The sequence below is a fragment of the Micromys minutus genome (genome assembly GCF_963924665.1).
Source record: "Micromys minutus genome assembly, chromosome: 13".
NCBI lineage: Eukaryota > Metazoa > Chordata > Mammalia > Rodentia > Muridae > Micromys > Micromys minutus.
Genome location: NC_137982.1, coordinates 45,182,044 through 45,196,294, shown reverse-complemented (window position 1 = coordinate 45,196,294; position 14,251 = coordinate 45,182,044). Strand labels below are relative to the sequence as shown.

The following is a 14,251-nucleotide window of genomic DNA, read 5'->3' as shown; positions in this document are numbered from 1 at the left end:
TGTTGTGTTATTTACAAAAAGTAAATGTGCCCTGCGTTTTCCAGTGTTTGTGAATAAGGCCGTGAAGATGAGAGAATTGCAAGCTTACCTCCTGGGTGCATGAGGCTCGGCCTGATCCTAGTGCCATCAAAGAAGACAGGCGCGGCTGCTGGGCCTAGCCGGCTTGTCTATTGGCTATGCTACGAGAAGGCTAAGGAGGGGGGTTTCTGGAATTCAAGCGTTTGAGTCCAACGTAGGAAACAGCGAGTTCCAGGATAGAAAGAGGGAAAGGGTATAAAGGAGTTGTGAACGGAGGTTTGACTTACATGGAGTTTTGAAGACTTGATTAAAAATTTGAAAAGTTTTAAAAATGATATTCTTGTCTTGATCTCCAACATTGTATTTAATGAGAAATCTGCTTTAAAAGGCTGGCTGTAGCTCAGTGGTAGATGCTTGACTAGTGTTCTCAAGATCCTAAGGTGAAAATTAAACTGAAAAGATAGTAATACAGGAGTAGAGTGTGCAAAGGCCCTGGGTTTGATTCCCAGAACTGATCGAAATAGTAACAGAGCTGTGGCCAGTGAGATGTCTCAGTGGGTAAAGTCACTTGTTGGTATGCCTGATGACATGTTTGGTCTCCAGAACCCATGTGTGGTAAATGACAAATGTCCATATGGTCCTGGGCATTTGAGTGCTTGTTCCAAGTTGGTAATGCAGTTTGGGAAAGATGAAGAGGTGTGATGTTGTTGGAGGAAGTGTGTCACACTGTGTGTGGTGACTGTGGTTGAAGATGTGAGCTCTGAGCTTGCTGCTCGAGTCATCATGCCTGCCTATTGCCATGCTTCCCTAGGAAGGTAATGGACTCATCTGTCCGGAACCGTAAGCAAACAACCCCTTCCTTCTGTGGTTGGCGTGGTCATGGTTTTTCCTCACAGCTATAGGAAATGAACTAAAATAGCATGTGACAGTGGAGAGAGAGTGCTCCACAGATTTATCCCTTACTGCCACATGTGCAGTGTGGCACCTGTGTGCCTCACTCATACAGAGTGGTAATGCATGAAAGCGTCAGAAAACTGTAGGCAGATGGGGACCTCATCACCTTGTATGTAGACTTAAAAATAAAAGCATACGTGCACATATGTCTTCTGCTTTCGGAGTGTGGCTTCCTAACATTCTAGTGGCTTTAGCAGGGACGAGTCAGGATGTAGACTTTTGAGGACACTTGCTAATTTCCTTGAAAGACCCTGGGCTATAAGGTGAAACAGTACAGTCTACAGATGTCCTGATGGTGATATAATAGGACTGTGTGTTGTGTAGTGTTTTATCTCTTTGCCCAGAGCAGTGGCTCTCACCCTTCCTAGGGCTGCAGCCCTTTAGTACAGTTCCTGTGCTATAGTGACCCCAACCATAACATTATTTTTGTTGCTACTTCATAAATGTAATCTTGCTGTTATCATAGCAAATAGTTTGTAATATAAATACAAACTATTTTGTATTTACTTCATAAATGTAGTTTTGTTATTGTCATAGCAAATAGTTTGTTATGTAAATGCAAACGTGTAATGTAATAGTTTTGGAGATAGAGGTTTGCCAAGGGGCTGTGACCCACAGATTGAGAACTGCTGTGCTTGCAAGTATGCATTTGGTTATGTAGTACCTTTTGGCTTTGTACCTGGATTAGGCATTTAACTTTGTATGTATTGACTTTATAGTAAGCATATAAAAAAGTTTCAGTCCTTTGGCTTGAAACTCCATGGTGATCTCATCTCCTCTTTCTGCCTCCCACCTACTTCATTACTGTTTTTACCCCGTTGAAGTTGTTTTCTGTATCTCTCGCTGTTCGTCCTATCTTTATATCTTCCCTTAATACCCATCGAGATTTACAGTGTTTAGAGTGCAGTTTCTATTCCTGGTCAGTCTTTTAACAGTGCTCCTCACACTTGGCACTCACTGCCATAAGGGCCGTTGCTGACATCCTGCTGACTGACAGTAGAGTCCGCACTTCGATCCTGGTATCTAATGATTTCCTATCATCTACCCCGTCTGAGAAGCAAATGCTTATTATCAGCATAACTTCTTGTCACTATGCATTGTTCATTTAAACTTTCATTTTTAAAAATAATTTATTTTTATTTCATGTGCATTGGTGTTTTGCCTGCATGTGTATGTCTGTGTTCGGGTGTCAGAGCTCCAGAACTGGAGTTACAGAAGTGTGAACTGCCATGTGGGTGCTGGGAATTGAACCTGAGGCCCCTGGAAAAGCAGTCAGAACCTCAAACTCATACCTTCGGCTTCCTTTTCTCAAATACGAGGACTCCATGAGTTGCCACTGTACCTGGCCAGTTCCCGTGGTCCTTGCTGTCACGGAGGCACATGGTGTGAATGACAAAGAGGTTAAGATGTGGAGGCTTAACTGCCATAGACAGTGCTTTCAGAATGTTCGCCTCTGAGCTGGGGGAAGGAAAGCAGTGACTAAAATGAAATTAATGCCTGGAATGAGTGACAGGCATATTTGACTTACAGACAATTTTAAATTTACTGAAATGCTTGAGGGAAAGAATTCTTGAAATGGTAGAAGTCCTAATACAGGAGAAAGACATAATAGCTTAAGGTCTCGATAAGTCAGAGGAAGTCTGTGGGAGCAAACATTTAGCAAACATTTATAGGAAGGGAGGGAGGGAGGGCTTAAAAGAAGAAATCACTTCTGTGACACTCAGTGAAAAAACATCTTATACAATTGTCTATTTATATAGAGGCCAGTAACTATAGTGATTATTTTACAACATCCCTCCAGTAAATGCATTAGGAAATTTTAAATGGTAGTTTCTTAATTACAACCCTCAATTTTATCCAAGCAGATAATGGAGAGGAACCTGGTATTTGGAATTCTGTTAGAAGCATAGGAACAATGTTAATTTAAGCTTCTTTATCAGTTTTGTCTCACTTAAACTTTCCACAAAGAACAGTTTTTATGAAAACAAGCCACTCTTTTTCTAAAACACAATAAGCAAATTTGATTTTCAAAACAATATCTTAAGTTGAGTTACAATTTTGATCTTACAGTAATTAGCCAGAATGAGAAAATCATAATGGCTGTATGTTGTGCCCCCCAACCGTGTGTGTGTGTGTGTGTGTGTGTGTGTGTGTGTGTGTGTGTGTGTGTTGAGAGAGGGTGAGTCTGAAAATATTAAATATAACAAACCTTCATTTTTCAAACTAGGTCTAAGTTGGATTCCACCACAAAGATTTCTTACCCAGCATCCTATCATGTTTCCTTTAATAACATTTTCATTTCAAGCCTGTCTGTTTCCCCTGCCTGCTTGCCTCCCATCCCACCTCAACTCTGGTAAATTACCTAGCCATAGGTCTCAGGAAACACACTTGGCATTTATGAAGATCCAGTTACCGCTTTAGTTTTCATCAACATTTCCTCCTTCCTGGAGTAAAGTAGGAAATGCTCTCCTATGCCCAGTGCACCCTGTGCTGTCTACACTGTGCACTCAGATTTCCAGGGGATGATCACTGTAGTCCTTAGAAAGGACTACACCTCTATAGAAAGACAGGTGTAGAGGGTACTTGTCATTCTCAATGATACACTTCTTTTTTTATCCCTACCTCCCTTCTTTTCTTTTCGACAAGATTTTGTGTAGTCTAGGTTGAGTTTACTGTGTCATTAGACATGACTTTGATGGATCTTTTTTCTACCCCATGAGTACTAAGGTCGCGGGTGTGTCCCGCTATACCTAATCTAAGCACTCTTAGAGATCAAACCAGGGCTTCCTGCGTGCCAGGGAAACACTGCTGTGTCAGGCACCCCAGGCGACTCAGCATCCCTGCAGCTGTGCTGCTTATGTGGCCTCTTGTCTTTCTGTAAAGTAAGTCATAGCAGGAAATAGTATTGTGCCCAGGGCGGGGTGGGGCTCTGACATCATCTAATACATCAGTTTTGTGCTGAAAGCACTTAAATATTTAAATACCTATATTATTACTGAACAGTCCACATTAAGATTAAAAGTGACCTTTAAAAATACTAGGCAGTTGCAATTTAGAACTCTTTATAACCTATAACAAGAATATCCTAGTCTATGTTGCATAGAAACTAACTATATTTGCTGTTTCTTTATCAAATTCAAGCTAACTCATGATCTCTCTAATGCCTCTGTCTAAAATAATTAAAACTCTTGTGTTCAAAACCACCTCTTTTAATCGAATGGATGATTTTTATAAAATTAATTTGTTTATAAGTGTTTATTGTTTTGTACCTATACCATTGCTTTCTGTTTATAATATTTCATAGCATTTATTCATTTTTTGTGATACTGTTCTTTATCTGGTAATTTGAGTAAATCCCAATAGAATTATGTTGCCACATTATGTCTTCAGAAGGGCATAAAGTCAGTACACATGCTTCAGTAATATCTGGTTGTTTTACCCTTATGTTTCTAGTTGGCAATTTGAAATTATGGCTTCAACTGCACTTTAAATATGTGATAATAGCATGTGTTTCTAATAAGGGCCAGCACCATTTTGTTCAGATAGTGTGAATGGTTGTCACTCATATATGACAAATGCACCTTCATCTGCTTCTTTGATAGCCCCCTAAAAACCATACCCTCAAATCAGGCCGATGAAATTAGCTGCTGTGTAAATTGTGTGTCTGAGTGGTTCATTATCTAATCACCGTCAGAACCACAGTGATAAAGTAGATTGAAGCAGAGAAGAGGTCTGCCAGATGATTTGAGCCCCCCACCCCCCCAAATCTGGTTTCCCTTGGAAACCCTAATAGTGCAGTTTAAAACTTCAGGCTTTCGTGCCTGGCATTCAGTATCTCTTATATACCACACTTGAAGCAACCAGTAGTTCTGAATTCAAATCTTGTTTTCCTATTTTACTTTGTCTGTATCAGTTTTTTGAGTGTTGATGCTCTTGAACTACTGTGTCTGTGGTTAGTATGTTAAGTATTACCAAATGGAGGCAAATACTATGGTCTGCTTGAAAAGAGTTAAGGACAGTTGATTTGCTGTAGCTGGTCGCCCACTGTCTAAAGTCCTCCACTCTGCACTGTGATTACAATCACCTTCTATATCATGTTTATTGAATTCATTTTTAATTCATTTTAGGTGCTTTTGAAGATGATGATATCACGCACGTAGAAGGAAGTGTAGATCCCATTCGAGATATAGAAATTATTCATGAAGAGCTTCAGCTGAAAGATGAGGAAATGATTGGGCCCATTATAGATAAACTAGAGAAGGTGGCCGTGAGAGGAGGCGATAAGAAGCTAAAGCCTGAATACGTAAGTAGACACTTACAACTTTTAAAGAAACACTTACGTGCGGTTTTCTTGGTTTAAAAATAGAACACAAACTATTTATGTTATTATTGAATTTTAGAACAAAAATTTATTTTTGTTGAAGTTTTTTGGAGAAGTTGCATTTGAGCACACAACCAAGAGTCATGATTATTAGCAAGCCATAGTTAGTAATATTGAGAATTTATGTGGTTATGAGGTTGATTTTTGAGCTATAGTACTTACAGAAACATAGTTTTGCAGTGAAAAACTTAACTGGGTTTAGGAAAATGATGAATATATGAACTTCATAGGTTTGAATTAATGATTTACACAAAAGATTGCTTGGTTTTTCCTAGGGAGGGGCAGAATGAATGTGTGTGTGTGTGTGTGTGTGTGTGTGTGTGTGTGTGTACTCACACACACAAAAAAATACATTTCTGAGTGGAATATAGGTGCACGTATGGTACAGTGAACATGTGGAGGTCAGGGGTGGTCCTTTCTTTCCATTTTCTTTGAAGCCAGGTCTTTGGTTGTTTGCTAGCTGGCCCGTAGACTGCAGTGGACTCTCTTTTTGGCTGAGGAACATTGAGATTACAGGTACTGATCTATTTATTATGTGTGGCCTCATGTGTTTCTAGGGATTTGAGCTTGGGGCTTCATGCTTCCATAGTAAGCACTTTACCTAGTGAGTGAGCTCCAATTCCTGGTTGTGTCTTTTGAGATAAGGTCTTAGTTTGTAATGTAGTGTGGCCTCAGAGTTACCATGTAACCCAAGCTGCTCTCAAATTAGCTGTGATCTGGTGAGGGCAGGCACAAGAATAGGCCAGGCCTGTGACTGGGGAGTGAAAAAGAAAGGCGGGTGGAGAATTTAATAGAGGGATCAAGAGTACAGAGAGAAGAAGGAGCAAGAACATGGAGGAAAAGAAGGATGACCCAAATTCATGTCTATTTACTGATATAAATCTGATAAATTACAAGCCTAAAGAGTTTTGATTTTACCAGCTTACTGAGAATTGTGAGTGAGCAGAGTCCACAGCAAGAGAGCTGTTAGGTAAGCTCACTAGCCATGCAGATGGAGAGACTGCCGGAGCCAGAGAGCAGCCACCAGTAGCGTGTCCTGGTGCCTTTTTACCTTATTTAATATTTACCACCACGGTGATCCTCCTGTCTCAGCCTCCTGAGCATTGCAGTTACAGACACTAGAAGAGGGCATTAGATCCCATGGTTGTGAGCCACCATGTGGGTGCTGGGACTTGAACTCAGAACCTGTGGAAGAGCAGTCAATGCTCTAACCACTGAGCCATCTCTCACCCCCCACCCCCAGCTGAAGTGATGTTGACATTTAACAGCTTCTGGAGAAGGAAGAATCAGGTTTTATTTCATGGTCTGTCTCTTGTTGCATTGCCTGTGCTCTGGTGGATGGCCCATACTGATGATGCAAATTGGACTTGGTGGGTTATTTAAAAAAAAAAAAAAGACAAAATTTCAGTGGTTGATCTTAAAGGAGATGAGGTAAATATGATCAAAATGCATTGTATGAATTATCAAAGAATTAATAAAATATGTTGAAAGATACTACTAAGGACACAAAAATACCATTCTTGTGGATAAGGATGGTGCTCAACAGTAGAGTGCTTGCTCAGCATGTGTGCATAAATATAACACCCTGTCACAGATGAATGTATCCCCCTAGTACACTGCCTAAAAGCCAGGCATGGAGGCAGTTCTTGTCAGGAGAATTCTGACAAGAATAAAAAGGCCTGTAATATACTTGAGAGACCAAGGCAGGAAGATCAGGAGTTATAGACCAGCCTTGTGCATTGCAAGAGAAACGGCCTCATAAGCAAAGTGGGGTGGCTCAGTGGATAAAGGCACTTGCCACCCAAGTCTGAAAATCTGAGTTTGATTTCCCAGAATACACTTGGTAGGAGAAAGAAACCTAATACTGTTGTATTCTGACCACATGTTCTCTGTGGAAAGTGATACACGCACACACATGCATGCATATGTATATACATACATAAATACATGTTTGATATCATCTCCTATCTTGTTTTATATAAGCTTTATTGTTAACCTTCCATTTAAGTTTGTGATCTGTCTAAGATTTATTTTTGTTTTTAGCAGTGTTCAGGTAGTCATTCAGTTAGATTCGGTCCCCCATTTGGAATGCTAGCACCCTCTACTAGGGGAAAAAAAAACTAAAATAATTCTACTCAAATGAATGTTACCGTGGTCATACCTCAGATGGCTCTGTGGCATTTCACCTTTTTGCTGAGGATTGGCAGGTGGTAGCACAGTGTCTAGTGTCTTACTTAGGGTTTTACTGTTGTGAGCAGACACCATGACCAAGACAACTCTTATAAGGACAACATTTATTTGGAACTGGCTTACAGGTTGAGGTTCAGTCTATTATTATCAAAGCAGGAACATGGCAGCATCCAGACAGACATGGTGCAGGAGGAGCTGAGAGTTCTACATCTTCATTTGAATGCTGCTAGGAGAATGCTGGCCTCCAGGTAGCTAGGACTAGGATATTAAAGCCACATCCACAGTGACACACCCACTCCACCAAGGCCACACCTCCTAATGGTAACTCTCCCTGGGCCAAGCACATACAAACCATTACAAGGAGTAGCAGGGATCCCCTTTATCATAACCTTTCCATGCTTGTTTCCTCTGTCCCTCTGTCCTAACAGCACTCTAGCTACAACGATGCCAGTCATACTAAAGACCCACCCCACTTTACTGTGGCTTCATTTTAACTAATTCTCAAGGGGAAAAAGTAGAATTCTTGGAAGGATGTGTTAGAGACGTTTTGAAATGTGTAGCCCAGGCTGGCTTTGAACTATGATCCTCCTGCCCTTGGGCTTCCGAGTGCTGGGATTTTGGGTGTGTAAAAAATGGCTTAAGCTATAAATAGTCTTAAATGACTTAAATATAGCTTCTTGTTACTGTCATTGAGTCAGATTATCACATAGCCTAAGCTGGCCTCAAACTCTGAGTAGCCAAGGATGTACTTGAATTCTTGATCCTCCTGTTTCCATCTTCCAAGTTTGGGGATCTCGGGTGTGACACTGTATCTGGCTTTATGTTCTGTTTAGCATCGAACCCAGAATTCTGTTCATACTAGGCCATCATACTGCCATCCAACTTACCTCTTCAGCCCCTAAAAACCTCATTTCTAAAGGAAAAGATATGAAGAGAAGTAGTTATTGATGCTGAAGAGCCCCCTTTCATCTTCCTGTGCAGTCTCCAGGTAACAGAGGCTAGCTGTTTAAAATGAAACCCTTGTCAGCTAGCCCAGGCTGGACTGGAACTCACTATGTATCTGGTTTCACACTCATGGTAATTTTCCCACCTCAGCCTTCTGGGTGCTAAAGTTATAGGTGTAAGCCACCATACTTTGTTTTTCTTCTTCTCCCCCTCTGCTCTGTGCCGGACAGGCTGCTGTTGTTGAACTCAGTAACTTCCTGCCTCCATCTCCCAAGTGCTGGAATTAACAAGCATGCATTGTCTTGTCCCACAGTCAATGTCTTAGTTACCCATTAAGATAAGTGCTAAAACACAAGATTTGTGCTCTAAAAATGGTGTTTATTATGGTAAATTATACATGATATAGCATTGACCATTAAACAGTTTTAGGTATATAATTTGGTGATGTTGAGTAGTCATCACTTGAGTTTTTCATAAACTCAGTAAAAGAAATTCTGTCGTCTTTAAACATTGACTTCCCATGGGGCAGCGGAGGTGGTGCACACCTGTATTCCAGGGTTTGGGAGGCAGAGGAGGAAGACACATGTGAGTTGGAGGCCAACATGGTCGGCCGAATGAGCTCCAGGACAGCCCGGGGTTCAAACAAACAAACAAACAAACAATTGGCCATGATTTCCTACTTTCTTATCCCCACTCCTGGTAACTTTTGTATTCCTTTCTCCGAAGATTTGCCCATTCTTGATGTCTTATAAATTAGAATTATATGGTTTTATTCTTTTCTGTTTGGCTTATTCCATTAAAAATAATACATTAAGAATGTCAAATGCTTAGGCCAACTACGTTTTTACCACTTTTATTTATGTATTTTGTTTGTGTGTGAGTGCTTTCTTGCATGTAGAGGCATGTAAATGTGAGCACCTGGTACCTGTAAAGGCCTGAAGAAAGTCTCAGAACTACCTGTAACTAGATATGAGCAGCATATGAGTGGGAACTAAACTCAAGTTCTCTGTAAGAGTAGCAGTACTGTTAACCTCTGAGTCACTGCGCTAGACTCTTTATAGCTATTAAAAAGTAATTTATAGAAAGCAAACCCTAAAGTACATTAATCAGTTTAAAACTTCACAATGCATAGGCTGGGAAAGATAGGTCAATTGGCAAAATGCTTGTAAGAGGTCCTGAATTTGATCCCTAGAAGCCACATAAAAAAAGCAGAATGCTCTGGCACACGTATATTCTCTCCCTGTCCTAGAGAGACAGAGGCGGCAGGAGCCCTCCGACTTACTGGCCTGCCAGACCAGCCTACTTGGTCAGCTCCAGGCCAGTGAGAGACTCCCGAGGAATGACACTTAGTGTGTCCTCTGGCCACCCTATGAACACTTACACAAGCACATCTCCATGTGTAAGATCCATGGGCATAAACACACAGAGAGAAGAGCAATGAGGACTGGAGAGATGACTCAGGTATTAAAGATGCTTACTGCTTATCAGAAGACTAAGCTCAACACTCTTGTCCAGCACTTCACAACGTAGAATGCCACCTTGTAGGGACCCAGTGTCCTCTTCCAACTTCTGCGTACCGACAGACACACATACACATATATACACACCTTTTTTGAAAAAAAAGTATTAATCAAGAATGTAGGTAGATTATTATGGTTTATTATTAGAATGTACATAATACATATATTTAGTTTGATGTGATGATGTCAGTGTGGGACTCAAACTTTGTGTCTTTCTTCCCCATTGCCATGTAGTGACACCATTTATGAAAGAAAACACTTCATTGGGGGCTTGCTTACAGTTTCAGAGAGTTAGTTCATGAGCATCATGGCAGAATCTGGTTGTCGGAAGGCATGATTCAGGAGCTGTAGTTGAGAGCTTTCATCTGATCCACAGCTTCAAGGCAGAGAGACTAACTGGAATGGTGTGGGGTTTTGAAAGTCAACAAGGCCACACCTAACCCTTCCCAAGACCATTCCAGCACCTGGGGCCCAAACACTGAAGTACATGAGCTCATGGTGGCCTTCTCATTCAGACCACCACGCCGTGGCAGGCTGAACTACTTCATGGCTCCAGAAGGAGTTATTCTAAATACTGAACATGCTTTTAAGCAGCCGTGGAAAGGGTCGAGGGTTGAGCTAGTTTTTCCTTTTCGCTTTTTGCATGAGAACCTCTACATAACTGACTACAATTAACCAAATAATCTCTTAACACTATATTTTGCTTAATTCACAGTCATTTTTAGCAGAGAACTATTGTTAGATTTTAGAGAATAAAATGACTTCACATTTGGCTGTACAGCATATGAACATATGGCTAAAAATTGCTAGAGATGAAAAACTTCTATGCCATTTACTCTCAGAAATGCACTTTTACTTTTAAATTGAAGCTTTTATTTGTAAGGAACAAGTTCAGCCTAATACTATCTTAAGAAATGGGATTTTATTTTTAAAATACAGGCAATAAGTGCAATGAAATAAAATATTCAAGAGCGGTTTGTTCTATAGTCACCTGCCTTTTAGAGTTGAGTTGTAAGCCGTGCCAGAACAGCTCCAGGGACTGTACCGCTCATAGAGCCAGATATGCTGGTCCTCTGTCACCACAAAGAAGCCTCCTTCCCTTCTGTTGCCGCTAGGATTTATGTCTCTTGCCTTATATATCTGTATTTCCAACTTTTGCATTTTTACAATTTATGCCTACTTCAAGCCAGCTTGCTTAACTTCCGGTGGTTTATTTTTATTCTTTCCGTATTGTATTCTTTCACGAGGTTTTTATGTTTCCTCTTTCTATTTTCTGATCCAGATTCATGAGCCTGAGCATTACATTGCCTTCACTTCTATTTTGGCAGCGCCCTTGCAGGACACCACTGCATAGGGTCAAATGCCCCTTAGAGACTATCTTGGGAATGATTAACCTCAACACAAGTTGTGGGCTGAGCCACATTACTTTGGAAAAGGACTAAGTCAAGTATGAGTCTTAGTATACCCTGTTCTCAACTTGAGGATGGAAGTGTTTGAGCCCTCCCAAGATGAAGCAGAGACTAGACCGATTGACGATCATCAGTTTGTTTAGCATGTAAGACAAAAGTTAATTCATCTAGGAACTGATACAAAAGGCGAGACACTAACAAATTTTGTGAGTTGTAACAATATTTTATAAAATAAACTAATAAAAAAAGGCTAGACATGTCAGTGGTATATACCAGTGGTAGAGCACTTTCCTGGGATGTATGTAGACACCAAAAACAGTGGTTCCAGAGTGGGCTTGGTGGTATATGCCCATAATTCCAGGAGTTCAAGGCCATGTAGGAGTTCATTGTGAGACGCTGTCTCAAAAACAGCAGGAAAAAATTAAAAATAAAAACCAGAGGCATGGTAGCTCACACCTGGGCAACAGGGGCAGGACGATCACATGCCAAGGCCAGCCTAGTCCACAGCACTGGGGCTTGTGATAGATGGGCAAATGACAGAGAGATCTAGGCTGGGGACATAACGGGACATAATGTGGTGCTCTCTTCTCTCCCTCTCTTTCTCCCTCCCTCCCTTCCCTCCCTTCCCCCCTCCCATGGACTCTTTGGTCACTCCATAATCCCACCCATTCCTGATTACCTGCCCCCACCCCAACTCCAAAGACCAAGATAAAGTCTGCAACAGAACTTCTTTTAATTTTCCACCAACCAAACTTGAAGCTGACTTACTCTGCTTATCCGAAGGAAAGCTTCCTTTTTTTTTCTGTTGCTTTAAAGTGGCTTTGTAGACAATTTATATACTAAAATATTCATACTTTTACAGTATACATTTCAATGAACTTTTAGTATATTCATAAAATTATATTTTGTCCAGAAATCCTCCTTTCTTCCCTCCATCTGTCCCTCCCTTTCCCATCTGTTTCCCTCCCACCCCCTTGTTTCCCTGTGCAGATTGCTTGAATTGTGTGTAAATTGTTGGGAGCAGAAGTGTTTCTGATGTGGATTTGTCTTCACATTCTTCATTATTTGCACATTACCTTCTGTTATATCTTGAGCACTGGGTCTAAATTCTAAACATAGAGCCACTTATATTTCATATACATTGTATATGTGTACTGCCTGAAGACAGTTTAATGCAATTTTTGGTATTCCTTCATCTTTACTGCCACTCATTCCATGAGATCAGATGTAGGATTTCTTACTTGTGGACTCAAGTCATTATTCAGAAAGCTGGAGATTGTGGAGGTCTTCCTGCCTCTGTTTGGGACTAAAGGTGTGCTCCACTATGCCTAGTGCAGAGTTCTCAGTTTTATGTAATACTTACTTGTCTCTGTCAAACTAGATTATTTTCAGCCAGAGTTTAATTCTTTATGTAAATACCCATCTCATAGTATGCAAATTGCTCTAGTTTCTAGTAGGTGATAATATATGCATGCAAAAATGGTTTTTAAATAAAATTTTTATAATTATTAGTAAATACTTGGTTCATTTACATATTTTGTATACCTCTATACACAGGGTCATTAAAATTTGCTTAGGTATAAAGAAGTTATTAATAGAAGTCTTAGGAACCCTGCTCTGGCCTGCAGCTCTGAACTCTTCCTCGTTTCTTCTGTAAACTGGTTCCAAATACTTATGAATCACATAGTGAGGCAACTTTGTGTACTGATTACTTTTCTTGCTGCTTTAGCCAAAACCCTGAGAAGAAACAACTTTACGAATTTATTTTAGTTCTATCGTAATAGGGGTGGTGTGGCAGCTCCAGGCCACACTGGCAGGAGTGGAGGCTACTTACTTATAGGTCTGTGCAGCAGGGAGGAAACAGGACAGGAAGCACATCTGGGCTGTAAAGCTGTAAGACCGTCTCCTGATGACCCTTCCCCCAGCTGGGCCCACCTTCTAATAGTTACTCAGTCTCTCAGATAGCAACACCGGTGGGCTGGGCACCAGGTGTTTAAAGACATGAACCTGTGGGAAATGTTTCACATTTAAATCATGACAGCTCTTCTCTTACTATAAAGTCTTTCTGTATATGGTCACATTCATACCTATGGCTAGAATTAATTGTCTAAATATAGGTAAATTTTAAGTTTCTATCCCTAGCTCCAAATGAGTATATTTAATTCCTGGATGATTCCTCTTTGGTTTTTCAAACATATCACAGTAGTGTATCTAAACCCGAGTGCAAGAGCACTGCCTCAACCCAGGCGCCTTCATTGTTCCATAGTAAAATGTGCCGGCCCAAACCCAGAGTCCTGTGTAACTAACCAGTCATTGCCTCTGAGCTCCACGTCCACTTGCCCTGGTCATTATAGGTAAATACTTGGCTCATTTACACATTTCGTACATCTCTGTGCACAGGGCCATTAAAGAGCTCCATCATAAACAGTACATCTAGCATTTGTTTCGATACTAAGCATTATATTGTTAGATCTAAGATTAGTATACCCATAAAAATACAAGTGAATACATAATTCAGACAGGTTTATTCTTTATAATACACAGAATATATTTTTCATATTTTTTACAGTCCAGTCATTGTCCTCCTCCCAGTCTGTCCTCCTACAGTTCCTCATCTCATACCTCCTCTCCCCAACCCCCATGTCCCCTCCCAACCCCCACCAGACCTCCCCACTCCCTGGTGTCTCAAGTCTCTCAAGAATTAGGTACATCTTCTCCCACTGAGGCCAGACCAGGCAGTCCTCTGCTGTATGTGTATGAAATCTTGGGTGGGAGAGATGGCTCAGCGGTTAAAAGCATTGGTTGCTCTTAGAAAGGACTGAGTTCAGTTCTTG

General features: G+C 40.8%; 1 protein-coding gene across 1 annotated transcript in view; it reads left to right on the top strand.

Moving 5' to 3' along the window:
- OLA1 (Obg like ATPase 1) overlaps window positions 1–14,251 on the top strand; it is a 113,954-nt gene that overhangs the window by 52,660 nt on the left and 47,043 nt on the right. The window contains exon 5 of the mRNA XM_080927226.1: window positions 5,100–5,275. Within this exon, the coding sequence (XP_080783352.1) occupies window positions 5,100–5,275 (176 nt within the window). The remainder of the gene's footprint in view (window positions 1–5,099; window positions 5,276–14,251) is intronic.